The sequence below is a fragment of the Dendrobates tinctorius genome, unplaced genomic scaffold (assembly GCF_039654945.1).
Source record: "Dendrobates tinctorius isolate UK_male_01 unplaced genomic scaffold, ASM3965494v1 ptg000058l, whole genome shotgun sequence".
Lineage (NCBI taxonomy): Eukaryota > Metazoa > Chordata > Amphibia > Anura > Dendrobatidae > Dendrobates > Dendrobates tinctorius.
In genome coordinates this window covers 5,830,969-5,847,556 of record NW_027361726.1, presented here as the reverse complement: position 1 = coordinate 5,847,556, position 16,588 = coordinate 5,830,969, and the positions used below count along the sequence as shown (strand labels likewise).

At 41.8% G+C, this 16,588-nt stretch overlaps 1 protein-coding gene across 3 annotated transcripts in view; it reads right to left on the bottom strand.

The window, feature by feature from the left end:
- Positions 1–16,588, bottom strand: part of WDR25 (WD repeat domain 25) — a 155,874-nt gene that overhangs the window by 57,440 nt on the left and 81,846 nt on the right. For all 3 annotated transcript variants that reach the window (XM_073577976.1, XM_073577978.1, XM_073577977.1), the window contains exons 3-4: positions 11,556–11,703; positions 3,719–3,849 (exon numbers count right to left, since the gene is read on the bottom strand). In XM_073577976.1, coding sequence (XP_073434077.1) covers positions 3,719–3,849; positions 11,556–11,703 — 279 coding nt within the window. The remainder of the gene's footprint in view (positions 1–3,718; positions 3,850–11,555; positions 11,704–16,588) is intronic.

Here is a 16,588-nt window from a genome sequence, read left to right as displayed (position 1 = left end):
CAGTACCAGCAACCTCCCCAGTACCAGCAACCTCCCCAGTACCAGCAACCTCCCCAGTACCAGCAACCTCCCCAGTACCAGCAACCTCCCCAGTACCAGCAACCTGCCCCGTACCAAACTCCTTCCCCGTACCAAACTCCTTCCCCATACAACTTGCCATCAACATCATCTGCTCCTACAGTCCCTGCCCAACCCTCCACTCCACCACCTCTTCTGCCTCCCACATGTCCACCCATTCTGTAGCTTTTTCCACATCTTCACCTCTAACTGTTCCTTCCCCACCACGATCCCAGTCCTCTCTCCACACTCCCAGTGTCGAAGTGTCCCGCAGCCCCTCCAGCACTATTTCCACCCCACACTACACCGAGTTATAATGTTTTTTGTTGTAATAAAAATGCCCATTTGGTTGGTTTCAAACATTTATTAAAAAAGTTTTTTAAACTTTAAAAACATTTTACAAAAAAAAAAATATTTTAAATAAAAGTTAAATTATCGTTTTACACTGGTTGTCTGTCATTTCTTTCTGCGGCGAACTATGTTTAAAAAAAAGGTTAAATACAGGGTATTTCAAAGGTAAAAAGGTATTCAAAACCAGGTATATAACTGTAGGTAAATTTTACCTTTTTGCCACAGTTGTGTTCCTGGTTGTGTTTGAAGCAAAGTATTTCACCTAAAAAGTTGTGTTTATTGTTGGTGATTTCCTAACAATGTACACAACTTTTGTTACAAGGTGAAATACTTTGCATAAAACACAACCAGGTACACACCTGTGGCCTAAAGCTAAAAATAGTAAGACCATGACAAGATAGCCAACTTTGGTTGGCAAAGGTATATACTGTTGGTACAGAAGGTACACAATTTTGGTTAAGGGCACAAATCTTTCACACTCTGTCATCCTGCCAGTGTACTCTGCCTTGAGGTGACAAAGTATAGTGCAAAATTGTCCCTCATTACTGAAACCGTCACAGAACTTCTAGTGGTAATGTCATGGTAATCTTGCAAGGTGGTTTCTTCAGAGGTGTCCTCAATGGAAATGGGTTCCTTGCAGATAACAAAATTGTGGAGTACCACGCAAGCTTTGATTACCTCGTCCACAGTTTCTGTCTTGAGGTTGATCGCAGTCAATAGGACCCGCCATTTGGCTGTCAGAATACCAAAGGTACATTCAACCATTCTTCTTGCACTTGTGAGGCGGTAATTAAAAATGCGTTTTGTTCTTGTCAATCCTCTGCTAGAGTACGGTTTCAAAAGGTGTTCTGACAGCTGGAAGGCTTCATCCCCTACACAGACAAATGGCATAGGTGGACCAGATGTTTGCGGCAGCGGTCTAGGGGGTGGGAACTGGAAGGTGTTTCCATACAGTTTACGCCCCATGGCAGACAGTTTGAAAACTTGAGAGTCATTGGAGCGGCCATAGGCCCCAATATCAACAGCAATAAATTTGTATTCCGCGTCAGCGATGGCCATGAGGACAATTGAAATATTCCGATCCCGATCCGGCTGGCTTTACAATGCGGATATGTTTCCCGTCCACAGCGCCCAAGCAGTTGGGAAACTGACATATCTGTTGAAACTTGTCAGCAATTTCAATCCACCTCTCTGTTGTGGGCTCTGGTAAAAACTCTTCAGCTAAGGAGTCCCACAGTGCACGGCATGTGTACTTCACTATTCCAGATATGGTGGAAATCCCGAGTCTGTACTGGAAATGCAGTGACGAAAGAGATTCTCCAGTTGCAAGAAATCTGTGGGGAATTAAAAAACAATAAATTAGTTTTAAATCACAGCATTACATACCAAAAGTCAGCTATAACACTTGGAGATACAAACTACCACCAACAAGATTGCAGTGAAAGTGTGCTCTGATGCGAGCACATCCAATAAATGTGGCTTACCTTAAAGTCACCATCAGACGCTCTGTGGGTGAAACAGAGAAGCGGCAATAGGTGTCTGCTTTTCTTATGAGGTGTGCAATGCGCTCCACCAAGTAATCAAAATTTCCATTTTCATCCGAACATATCCAAAAACTTTATCCGGGTTTCGTCTAAGGTCCATGCATAGTGTAGAATAGACCCCACGCGTCATTCTCTTGGCTGTGATGGGGTGGATCCACAAACGTCGTCTACGATGCCTGATGCGCTGCTGTCTCGCTCTCTCCTTCTTCAGAACAATCACCCTCAAACGATTCGCCTCCGCTGTAAAATCCGCCAAATTCTTCAAAATATTTCCAATCACAACATCCATCTTCGCCAGTAACTTGCTCTTCTCTCCAACCTGCACTTTCTCCTCTACAACCTGTCAAAGAAGGGCTGTAGGAACACGCTATATATAGTTTTTCAGTAGCCAATCCCGTTCGGAAGGCCACAAGGGTCAATTTTAAAAACCGGATCTGGCGTAATCCGTCAAAAAACGGAACAAAAACCGGATTAACCGGATGAGACGGATCCGGTTTTGTCTGTCAAGAACAAGATGGATCCGGCAGAAAAACGGATCCGTCACATCCGGTTTTACGAAATATTTGCCGGATCCGGCGCTCCGGCACGACGCCGGATCGCGCCTGACGCCGAAAACCTGATGTGTGAAAGTAGCCTTAGCAGAAGTTACTATGACGACGCCTCTGAAGTTACAGTTTACCAATTTACATATATTGCACAGAGGAGCGCGCCTTTGTCGACCCTTTTATTTCATTGTGCTTTTTTTTTCTTGCATAGACTGATACTGAAATAAGTTCTAACAAAGCGGAAGAAAATGGATCTACTTTTACATTTAAAGGGAAACGGGAAAAAAAAAAAAAAAGGTTGAACCAAGGTTTATGATGCATAAAAAAAATGCAGATACTATAAGGGCGCACAGACTTTATTTTTCCCATATATATCTTAATAATGCAGATACTTGGACAGAGGGCACAAAAACTGTAGCGCTGGTAAAAAGTTTGGTTATAAATAAATTTTTGGCACTCAACTTGAAATAGTACAAGAATTTTATTCGCAGTCACAATAGACGTTTCGGTCAATACACTATGACCTTCTTCAATATACCGACTGCTCTTGTAATGTAAGAATGGGCCCGTGAACAAGCGGTGGACGCCGCATTCCCCAGTGGCAGGAGACACCACTATCCACCACCGACCGCACCGATATTCAGACTTCTGAGTCCGGGTTGCAAAGCCACTATATGGTTACCGAAAGAAAAAAAAAGGGACACACAGGTTTACATTTGCAAGCCACTACAGGGTGATAAAAACCAAGGAAAATATAGATACGCCTTAGTGCATACGTGGTCTGGTTTGGCCATCCTCCACATATACATAAATGGTAAACTGACGTCAGTGACCAACGCCATATATGACATGAGATTCTGTATATTTTACTACAGGACTCAATAGGATCCCATGCAATTTATTCATGGAATCCTGGTTTTCCAATGATATTTCTCATGCTGAGGCTGCACATTCTTACATTACAAGAGCAGTCGGTATATTGAAGAAGGTAATAGTGTATTGACCGAAACGTCTATTGTGACTGCGAATAAAATTTTTCTACTATTTCAAGTTGGGTGCCAAAAATGTATTTATATATTACTCTGGTGTGGGAACCTTTTTTGTGCACCACTTCAGCTGTGCCACGGTATACATAAATATGGTAAAAAGTTTGCAGACTTGCAGCACCCAATAAAGTGGACCCAATGCCAGAAACAGGGTAGCAATTAATGAATAACTTACCTTACCAACCCGTACGTCATAGGCCACTATCACAGGAGAAAAACCTCCGCATAGAAACAGATTAGAGTCACATGGGTGAAACCGGACAGCGCTAATCCTGCAGTCATTCTTGGCAGTGAACAGGTCCTTCCCTTAAACAAAAAAAGTGCAAATGACTAAATAACTTAACGACTTCTTTAATTAACCCATTATTACAATAGTAAGTGTATGAATTCAGGGTTTTTTATTGTTTTTTTCATCCATGCATCAAATTAAGAGCAAATTGCATTCAATCCCGAGTTTTAATGTATAAAACTAAACGTGTGAATGGACTCACTTAATTTCCCCAAGGAAAATTGCATTGTGATATTAAAGAAAGGGGGGGGGGGGCACCGTTACCATGCCGACGCAGCTTGAGATGTAATTATGTATGGAATTATGAGAGCGCAGTTCGATACAAAAAGTTTATTAACAAAACCTTTGGCAAAACGTCTGACAGCCGAGGAAGACTACGCCGTATAAACGATGGTGTATGACTCGGCGCCCACTGTAATTTACAACGGCATTCGAGCCTAATTACAGCTTGTGTTCGCAGTGACATGTTCTGATGTCACAATCCGCCTTCCTGGCAATTTTATTAACTGCTTCCAACATCAGATTTACATCCTATACATTGCTCCAAATCTCCTGCATAAACAGAGCCAACAATGAAACCCTAGTAGCTTGTAGCCACCATTAGAGGGAGCTCATCATGGGTCCATGTGATCAAACATTTGTGCAAATGACCTGGCCTCCCATGTTATAGAGAAAATAGATAACATCCGTCAGGAAATCCGATCCCAACCACCAAGTACTGTGACTCACATCCCTTCCTGCATCTCCCCTGGCTCACTTTCCACATTTGATCCCATCACAGAAGAAGTAGTCTCCAGACTCCTCTCTTCTTCTCGCCCAACTACATGCGCTACCGACCCCATTCCCTCACATCTCCTCCAGTCTCTCTCTCCAGTCATCACAACTCACCTAACTACAATCTTTAATCTCTCCCTCTCCTCAGGCATTTTCCCATCCTCCTTCAAACACTCTATAATTACTCCATTATTAAAGAAACCTGCTCTCGACCCATCCTGCACAAACAACTACAGACAGTCTCCAATCTCCCCTTCATCTCTAAACTCTTGGAGCGCCTAGTCTACTGCCGCCTTACCCGTTACCTCTCCACTCACTCCCTCCTAGACCCTTCACAGTCCGGCTTCTGACCCCTACATTCGACTGAAACTGCACTCATCAAAGTGACCAAAGACCTTCTCACAGCAAAGTGTAACGGTGATCACTCTCTGCTCAATCTTCTCGACCTTTCTGCAGCTTTCGACACTGTTGACCACCGTCTACTACTCCATAGGCTCCAGTCACAAGGCATTAAGGACAATGCTCTCTCCTGGTTCTCTTCCTATCTCTCTAATCGCTCCTTCAGTGTTTAGTTCGCTGGCTCCACGTCATCTCCTCTTCCTCTCGCTGTCGGGGTACCTCAGGGCTCAGTCCTTGGCCCCCTTCTCTTCTCTCTCTACACGGCCCCAATTGGACAGACCATGAGCAGATTAGGCTTTCAGTACCATCTTTATGCTGCTGATATACAACTATATACGTCATCCTCCGACCTTACCCCCGCTGTACTACAGAACGCCAGTGACTGTCTGTCCGCAGTCTCCAACGTCATGTCCGCTCTCTATCTGAAACTCAACCTCTCCAAAACTGAACTTCTTCTGCTCCCGCCATCTACTAACCTCCCTAAATCTGACATTTCCCTCTCCGTGGGTGGCACCATAACAACACCCCGGCAGCAGGCACGCTGTCTGGGTGTTATGTTTGACACAAACCTCTCCTTAACATCCCATATACAATGTCTTGCCCGATCTTGCCGCCTACACCTAAAGAACATCTCCAGAATTCGCCCTTTACTCACAATGGAAACAAAAACCCTCACTAGCATTGATCCACTCCTGCCTGGATTACTGCAATGCTCTATTTATTGGCCTCCCCGCTACTCGACTTTCCCCTCTCCAGTCCATACTTAATGCAGCAGCCAGGGTCATCTACCTGGCTAATCGGTACTCGGACGCGTCCGCTCTTCGCCAGTCCTTACATTGGCTGCCCATTCATTATAGGGACCAATTCAAAGTACTTGTTCTCTCCCACAAAGCTCTCCACAGTGCAGCACCCCCCTACATCTCCTCCCTCATTTCTGTCTATCGGCCTAGCCGACCGCTGCACTCTGCAAAAGACTTTCGACTAACCTCTGCACTAATTCGCACCTCCCACTCCCGACTCCAAGATTTTTCCTGCGCTGTGCCAATCCTCTGGAATGCTGTACTCCAAGAAATTAGGACTATCCACCTTTGCATAGTTTTAGGCGCTCCCTCAAAACACATTTGTTCAGAGCGGTCTATCACGTTCACTAATCAGAGTCATTCTATGCGTAAGTGTGCGTGTGTAGCCCATTCACGATCTCCATCCATCCCTTACTCCCTCAAGATGGCTGGACCATCATTGTAAATACACACTTGCACTTTGTATCTCCCCCACCTCATTGTAGATTGTAAGCTCTCACGAGCAGGGTCGTCTTATTTTACTTTAATTACTGTATTGTTAAAGTTGTTAATTATGACTTGTGTTTTGAAACTGTTAAACTGTAAAGCGCTGCGGAATATGTTGGCGCTATATAAATAAAGATTATTATTATTATTATTATTATTATTATTATTATCATTATTATATCACCACATCAGACACCACTAGAGGGAGCTTATTATGAGTCTATGAGTCCATGTGATATCATCACGAGACAGCACTAGAGGGAGCTCATCATGTGTAAATGTGATATCATCACATCAGACATCACTAGAGGAAGCTTATTATGAGTCCATGTGATATCATCACGAGACAGCACTAGAGGGAGCTTATTATGAGTCCATGTGACATCATCACGAGACAGCACTAGAGGGAGCTCATCATGGGTAAATGTGATATGACCACATGAGACACCACTAGAGGGAGCTTATCATGAGTCCATGTGACATCAACACATGAGACACCTCTAGAGGGAGCTTATCATGGGTAAATGTGATATCTTCACATTAGACACCAGTAGAGGGAGCTTATCATGAATCCATGTGACATCATCACAAGACACCACTAGAGGGAGCTTATCATGGGTAAATGTGATATCACCACATCAGACACCACTAGAGGAAGCTTATTATGAGTCCATATGACATCAACACATGAGACACCACTAGCGGGAGCTCATCATGGGTAAATGTGATATCATCACATAAGACACCACTAGAGTGAGCTCATCATGGGTCTGTGTGACCTCATCACATCAGACTCCAGACTTGGATTAAAAAAAAAAAAAAAAGTCACTTTGGCACTGAAAAAATGCAAGAAAGTTGAGCCCCATGCACTAAGAACCCCATATACGCACCAACATTGGTTCCATTCAGATAAAGCTTGACAAAGGCCAGCAGGGCCGAAACATTGGATATTTATCTATTCCATTGTCAGGAGAGTACTAAACACTATTTGAGAAATAAACCTTTCTTGCATTTTTTTCCGTGCCGAAGTGACTCTTAGGCCGGGGGTCACACTAACCGACGCAAAATACGGTCCGTAGTTTACAGGCGTAACACGAGGATGAATGACCTCTAAATAGTGATCCGTATGTCATCCGTAAGCAAGGTGTGGTCACGTATTTTGCGCATGTAAGCATCCGTATGTAATCCGTATGCTGAGACTTTCTCGCCGGCTTGCAAAATGGACATATAATGGAGCCCTATGACAGGGTTTATAACACAAACGAAAGAATAGATATAGACACATAGAATACACTATCTATATATACAGTGGGGCAAAAAAGTATTTAGTCAGTCAGCAATAGTGCAAGTTCCACCACTTAAAAAGATGAGAGGCGTCTGTAATTTACATCATAGGTAGACCTCAACTATGGGAGACAAACTGAGAAAAAAAAATCCAGAAAATCACATTGTCTGTTTTTTTTTCATTTTATTTGCATATTATGGTGGAAAATAAGTATTTGGTCAGAAACAAAATTTCATCTCAATACTTTGTGATATATCCTTTGTTGGCAATGACAGAGGTCAAACGTTTTCTGTAAGTCTTCACAAGGTTGCCACACACTGTTGTTGGTATGTTGGCCCATTCCTCCATGCAGATCTCCTCTAGAGCAGTGATGTTTTTGGCTTTTCGCTTGGCAACACGGACTTTCAACTCCCTCCAAAGGTTTTCTATAGGGTTGAGATCTGGAGACTGGCTAGGCCACTCCAGGACCTTGAAATGCTTCTTACGAAGCCACTCCTTCGTTGCCCTGGCGGTGTGCTTTGGATCATTGTCATGTTGAAAGACCCAGCCACGTTTCATCTTCAATGCCCTTGCTGATGGAAGGAGGTTTGCACTCAAAATCTCACGATACATGGCCCCATTCATTCTTTCATGTACCCGGATCAGTCGTCCTGGCCCCTTTGCAGAGAAACAGCCCCAAAGCATGATGTTTCCACCACCATGCTTTACAGTAGGTATGGTGCTTGATGGATGCAACTCAGTATTCTTTTTCCTCCAAACACGACAAGTTGTGTTTCTACCAAACAGTTCCAGTTTGGTTTCATCAGACCATAGGACATTCTCCCAAAACTCCTCTGGATCATCTAAATGCTCTCTAGCAAACTTCAGACGGGCCCGGACATGTACAGGCTTAAGCAGTGGGACACGTCTGGCACTGCAGGATCTGAGTCCATGGTGGCGTAGTGTGTTACTTATGGTAGGCCTTGTTACATTGGTCCCAGCTCTCTGCAGTTCATTCACTTATAATAATAATAATAAATTTTTATTTTTATAGCGCCGACATATTCCGCAGCACTTTACATTTCAGAGGGGATTTGTACAGACAATAGACATTACAGCATAACAATAATCACATACAGTAGATTATAACAAATACCAAGAGGAGTGAGGGCCCTGCTCGCAAGCTTACAGTCTATGAGGAAAGAGGTAGACACGAAAGGTGGGTGGTAACAGTTGCCCTGATTGTATGGACCAGCCATAATGTTAAGTGTGTAACAGTACAGACACAGAGGGCTAATGGATGCATAAAGCATGTGGGAACATGATGCTGGGAACCTGGTTATGGTAAAATTTTTGGCTCTGCCACACAGGGATAGGTTAGGTTAATGTGTTGAGGCGATAGGCCAGTCTGAATAAATGCGTTTTCAGGACACGCTTAAAATTGTGGGGACTGGGGACTAATCGTATTGACCTGGGAAGTGCATTCCAAAGAATTGGCGCGGCACGTGTAAAGTCTTGGAGACGGGAGTGGGAGGTTCTGACTATTGAGGATACTAACCTCAGGTCATCAGCAGAACGGAGGGCGCGGGTAGGGTGGTATACTGAAACAAGGGAGGAGATGTAGGGTGGTGCTGAGCCATGGAGGGCTTTGTGGGTGAGGGTAATAAGTTTATACTGAATTCTGGAGTGGATGGGTAGCCAGTGTAATGACTGGCACAAGGTAGAGGCATCGGTGTAACGATTGGTGAGGAATATGATCCTGGCTGCAGCATTCAAGACAGATTGGAGAGGGGAGAGTTTTGTAAGAGGGAGACCGATTAGAAGAGAATTACAATAGTCGAGACGAGAATGAATAAGAGAAACAGTAAGAGTTTTTGCAGAGTCAAAAGTAAGAAAAGGTCGAATTCTAGAAATGTTTTTGAGGTGCAGATGACAAGAGCGAGCCAGTGATCGAATGTGGGGGGCAAAGGAAAGCTCGGAATCAAGTATGACCCCAAGACAGCGGGCATGTTGCTGGGGAGTAATAATGGAACCACAGACGGAAATGGCAATGTCGGGTGTAGGTACATTAGTAGCGGGAGGAAACACAAGGAGTTCAGTCTTTGATAGGTTCAGTTTCAGATATAGTGAGGACATGCGCTCCCGCGGTAATTTGTCAATGCGGGAGCGCACACATTTTTTTACAACGAATTAACCCCTTAAATTAACACCTACACCTCCCAAATTTTACACATCAACCCTCATCTAATTACTAATGAAAGACATACAAAAAAAAAAACATGAAATGAAATGGTTTACTGTATGTAAACCCTGTGTCATTTCATGTCGGGTTGGGGAATGATTTGACAAGTGATTTGATTCGGACACTGGGTGCTATTTCTCGCAAGTCACATGTGTGGTCCGTGAGTAATGCGTATTTTTTGCGCACCCATGGACTTGCATTGGCGTACTACGGGCATAGTACGCTGACAATCGCAGCATGCTGCGATTGGCACGGACCGTAGAATACAGGCGAGAATTATACGGCTGTTGGGAGCTGCCCCATAGAGAATCATTGGTCCGTGTGTAATGCGTGCTTTTAACGCCTCTCACTCGTCCGTATTCCTCGCCAGTGTGACCCCGGCCTTATATTTCTCAGCCTAAGCTCATTCTTTTGGGCACATATCATTTCCAGTTGAGCAAACCATTTCTTTCCCTAAGGCTGATGTAAAGACTGAGAAGGAGGCTAGTATAGATAACCAAATGAGCCAGGACCAGCCTCCTTCATCGTGTCACCACCACAATGTGGCTAAACTCATTAACCAAGCCAGCCTCCTTCCATATTTTTTTTCACACCAGGCGTGACAGAAAATGATGACAGATTGTTTTTTTGGGCCAAGCTTAATTTCTAAGCCAGAACACAGTATCAATTGAGACAGAAAAGGGGATGGCTTAGCACAGGAGCTACACAAACTGGAGAAGAAGCTCTTTGCCTAGATCTGGAGATTCCGGGACTACAGGAGGGGCAATGAAATTGGGTTGTATGTGCAGTATTCAGAATTTAGCACAATACAGTTGGTAAATGAAGAACTTTTATGTCACAGCTTTACCTTTAATAGTGCATAGGGGAGTTTAATATTAAAACCCGAATGAGCACAGATGCATTGCTAAATGTCCATGAATAGCTAATGTCTGGTTAATAACTGGTCTGTATCGCCAAAGGGGATGAAAGCAAAAAATACGGCAGTTTATATAGGATACAGTGACATTTCATCCACTGTGGTTCTGGAAGTGGGGACAGTGCGGTGTAATCCATAGCCGAGATGCAGATCTGATCAGAAATCACAGATTGAGGAATATTGGGTAAATTAAACACTCGCGTAGATCAGATTTGTTTGTTTTTTTCTATATATGGCATATATTTGGTATTGTGCACTTCCAATGCCACTGACACGATCACTGTGCATTGCTGTGTATGAAATGTATTTTTCTGCAGCGTACATCAGTATCGCTGGTGGAGCTGTCCTCTCATGTTTTCACACCCGGTATTATACTGACAGCATGTAACAACTGCACCTGACTTAGTAATTAGCCTAACAGTGCCGCCACGCAGTAAAGCGAGACGCCGAAATGGGGAAAGTAATTGTGTGCACAAAATCAGATGAGATCACAGTCAAGTAGAAATCACAGTAACGTCACAGAGCTAAATGCCTTGGTGTTATATTAAAAAGGACAATGGGCCATAAATGACTCTGAGGCACCAAGAACCGTGGGTGAAAAGTAACAAGTGACCACCGATACTGCAATCACTGACTGCGTCATTGAAAGGTTATATTCCTGAACACCTTCTGTTGCGTGTCAGTGATTACTGCGTTTAGTATTATATTCATAAACCCTGCAAGGTGATACATGGAGGATTCTCTGAGAAAGAGGAAGATATTTACCTCAACACCATGAAAACATATAGAGAAACCAAGAAACATTCTAATCGATTGTCACATTAAAATTTACGGTAACTAACCTGTTTCTACATCTGTTAAATGCAAGAAAGCGTCAAAGCCCCCAGTAAGTATTTTCCTTCCGCAGAGTGACCACTGTGCATCTCGTACTGCAGCCCGGTGGCAGGAGACTGTACATAAAGATTTACCAGAGTCCACTGCATCCCACACCTGAAACACAAGATAGTCACCATAAAGAAATACCTCAATGAGATACTGGTGTAACAAGAATATAGCTACTATAACACTGCCCCTATGTACAGGAATATAACTACTATAATACTGCTCCTATGTATAAGAATATAGCTACTATAATACCGCCCCTATGTACAAGAATATAACTACTATAATACTGCCCCTATGTACAAGAATATAACTACTATAATACTGCCCCTATGTACAAGAATATAACTACTATAGTACTGCCCTCTATGTACAAGAATAAAACTACTATAATACTGCTCCTCTGTACAAGAATATAACTACTAATATTCTTGTACATAGGGGCAGTATTATAGTAGTTATATTCTTGTACATAGGGGCAGTATTATACTAGTTATATTCTTGTACATAGGAGCAGTATTATAGTAGTTATATTCTTGTACATAGGGGCAGTGTTGTAGTAGTTATATTTTTGTACATAGGATCAGTATTATAGTAGTTATATTCTTGTACATAGGAGCAGTATTATAGTAGTTATATTCTTGTACATAGGGGCAGTATTAAACTACTATAATACTGCTCCTATGTACAAGAATATAACTACTATAATACTGATCCTATGTACAAAAATATAACTACTACAACACTGCCCCTATGTACAAGAATATAACTACTATAATACTGCTCCTATGTACAAGAATATAACTAGTATAATACTGCCCCTATGTACAAGAATATAACTACTATAATACTGCCCCTATGTACAAGAATATAACTATTAGAATACTGCTCCTATGTACAAGAATACAACTACTATAATACTGATCCTACGTACAATACAATTACTATAATACTGCTCCTACGTACAAGAATACAACTACTATAATACTGCCCCTATGTACAAGAATATAACTACTATAATACTGCTCCTATGTACAAGAATATAACTAGTATAATACTGCCCCTATGTACAAGAATATAACTACTATAATACTGCCCCTATGTACAAGAATATAACTATTAGAATACTGCTCCTATGTACAAGAATACAACTACTATAATACTGATCCTACGTACAATACAATTACTATAATACTGCTCCTACGTACAAGAATACAACTACTATAATACTGCCCCTATGTACAAGAATATAACTACTATAATACTGCTCCTATGTACATGAATATAACCACTATAATACTGCCCCTATGTACAAGAATATAACTACTATAATACTGCTCCTATGTACAAGAATATAACTGCTATAATACTGCCCCTATGTACAAGAATATAACTACTATAATACTGCCTTCTATGTACAAGAATACCACTAGTATAATATTGTCCCTATGTACAAGAATATAACTACTATAATACTGCTCCTATGTACAAGAATATAACCACTATAATACAGCCCCTTAGTTACAAGATGATGACTAGCATTAGTTTGTATACAGCAGTATGACTATATATTATGGGGCATAGTAAGTTTTGATGAACTGAACATAGGATATATGTCTTTATTCCACATGATGGGTGTCTGCTATCTGCGGCTTGTGCGCAGTGTAGGACTGCAACCGTTCTTGCGTGACATAAATAATGTAAACACTTATTTAGTTTCTTCAGTTGTGTGAAGTACAGAGTGTTCTGCAAGACAATACAAAAATTCTTAGCAGACTAAAATTAAATTATTTGGCACTCCGTTCAGAGGGGATGCCACTGGAATATCAACGCTCAGTCGTCAGCTTCCTCTGGAGCACAGAAATAAAGCATTGGGTCTGATGCGCCGATCCATGACGGCTTGACAGTTTTGTGAATTATTTTTATTCCTTATCAAAACTGAATGAAACAGAAGGATTCCACAAATTGGTGTTTTCCGAAGGCTTGTAGCAGCAGGTGACGGATCCTTTGTAGATACTGGATAAAATCTGCACAAGGCAACACGAAATACACAAGGCAGGATGCATCGCTCTATTGTTCTACAGTCTTCAAATGCCACATAATTTTGTAAATACTTTGCTGATATTTTGTTTTACTCTGGTCACATCCAAAGCTGCATTCAGCATTCATTCAGGTTGTTTTATCTATTTCTCTTTTTCCAAGACATTAGGCCAAAGATATTATATCTCACAGCAGCTCATGCTGTACAGACAATGTCTTGCTATAAAATACAGCTTCTGTTATGCAACTGCTAAACCCACTTGCTGCACACCGTCTCCTGCAGAGATTATGTGAGGACATTAGGGATAAAACAGCATCATGAAAACCAAGGCGCCCACCAGACCGGTCAGGGATAACGTTATGGAGAAGAGTAAAAAGGGGTTATAAAATATAGTCCAATCTCTGAACATCTCACGGAGCACTGATCAATCCATTATCCACAGCTCATGTGGCAGAAAATGTCCATAGGACAACTGATAGGGCTCACACTCAACTGCGCAAATAAAATCGCTTCGATGTTGTTCCTGAAAAGTAGGGCAAGTGTCATGCGAGCACAATGTGATTTTTATTAAGTAGCATCTGTATGATATATACATACAGAGATCGATAAATAGATGTCCTGTAGATAATTAACACCACAAAACCCCTACACATATAATACTGTAAACTAGCACCCTTTAGTGTGTTTCATGTGGCATTAAAGGGTGTTTATCATTTTAAACCTATTAAATCAATAATCAATACAAAAAAAAATGGTGTGGCATCCCTCTTACTTTTAATAACCAGCTGAGGGAACGCAGACAGCAGAGAGTGGGTGTTATTATTCTGGGAAGGGAGCAAGAAATATGGATCTTCCCAGGTTATTAATATCAGCTCACAGCTGTCTACTTAGCCTTTATTAGTTATTAAAAAGGGGGGGGGGGGACTATAAAAAAAATTTTATGTGGGCTCCTTCCTATTTTTAATAACCAGCAAAAGCCAAGCAGACAGCTGCAGGCTGATATTAACCCATTCCCGACATGCGTCATATATATACTGCTCAGCGGGAGCTACGTTCCCGCAAAGAAAAGTATATGTATGGTGCAGAGACGATCAGGTGCGAGTGTCAGCTCTATGGGAGAGCTGACACCCTGTAGCAAAGCTCATGATCGGTGCTAGCATCGATCGCGGACGTTTAACCGTTCTGATGCTGCTGTTAATAGTGACATGGACATCGAGGAGCATTGCACAGGAAGTGAGCTCCCTGTGTGCTCCCATCAGCACAATGCGATGCGATCACCTTATGGTTATGGTCTCCATGGTGACCCCCCGCTCACAAAATGGCCCAGGGATACTTCAGGTAAGGTGGCCTGTGAGCGCCTGCTAAGAGCAGAAGCTGACACGCATCCTCCCCTGCAGAATATCAGATCAGCGATCTGTCAGTATAAGGATGATGCATAAAAAGTTTAAAAAAAAGTTACTAAAAACTGTAAAAAAATTCCAAAATAAAGAATAAGAAAAACTATTAATCCAATAAATACATTGTATGCAAAAAAATAAAAACAAAAAAGTGCACTTATTTGGTATCGTCACATCTGAAACGACCCACTCTATAAAACTGTCCCACTAGTTAACACCTTCAGTGAACACCTAAAAAAAAAAAAGAGGCAAAAAAACAAATGCTTTATCATCATACCGCTGAACAAAAAGTCAAAGAAAACGTGATCAAAAAAACAAATGTCAATAAAAATGATACGGCTGAAAATCTTGTCCAGCAGAAAACAAACTGCCATACAGCTACATAAGACATCCTGCATTACTAACCCTATAGTCAAAAGAAAAAAAAAAAAAAAAACAGAAAAGTTGTAGAAAGCAGTTCCTGATCCTCTTTTACCCATTTAATATTAAAAAATAATGTAATCCAAAGGGGTGCGCCGTAAATAAATAACAAGGAGAGCTCACAACGATCCCCTCCACAGTCAGAATTAAAGAACACGCACTTACAGCCTCATCCACTGACAATGAGTTCATTAATGGATGTCTGAGGAAGGTTCTGCTACTGAATGCGCTTGACTAAATCATCAAGATACGCTGCTGGCAGCTCCTGTGTAATCACCGACAAATGTCATCCCCGATGTGCTCAATAGCAGACAGGTCTGGAGATGCTGCAGCCAAGATAGCAGGTTTAGGCCACACAGGCTGCTAACAGTAGCACTGGCAACATGAAGCTTGGCGTTGTACTGTTGAAAAACAGCTCATGATACTCTGGAGAAATGGCCGCCTCACTGGTTCCATGAAAATTAATTCAACACCGAGCTGTTCGTTTATCTAGAATAAGACCAGATGGGACCAGATATAGTACATTATGCCACCCTACATCTTATTCCCGAGTGCAAGTCCAGTGTCAGGTTTCTTGTAGGCTTCTTCATGAAATTGCATACGTGGACTCCTGGAGGCTGAAATAGAGTAACAGAGACTGGAATGGAGGACTGTCTTGTTCAGCGATAAATAACACTCTAGTCTTAGATGCAATGACAGACAAAGATTGGTACTCAAAATATTAAAGTTGCATCCAAAATATGCAAGATCCATCAGAATCAGCTTGCTTATGGGCAGAAGTGATAAAAAAATAAAACCTAACTCAATTTAAAATATATCCCGAAAATGGTGGTGTGAAAAATATATAAGATAATTTCACCACAATTACCGTATAAACTCATGTATAAGCCGACCCCCCTAATTTTGCCACAAAAAACTGGAAACTGGGACTTATTGACTCGAGTATAAGCCTAGGGTGGAAAATGCAGCAGCTACTGGTAAATTTCAAAAATAAAATAGATACCAATAAAAGTAAATTTAATTGAGATATCAGTAGGTTAAATGTTTTTGAATATTCATATTGAATAATGCTTCATACAGTTCATGATGGCCCCATAAGATGCTCCATACAAAATACACGTAAAGCTGCACAAAG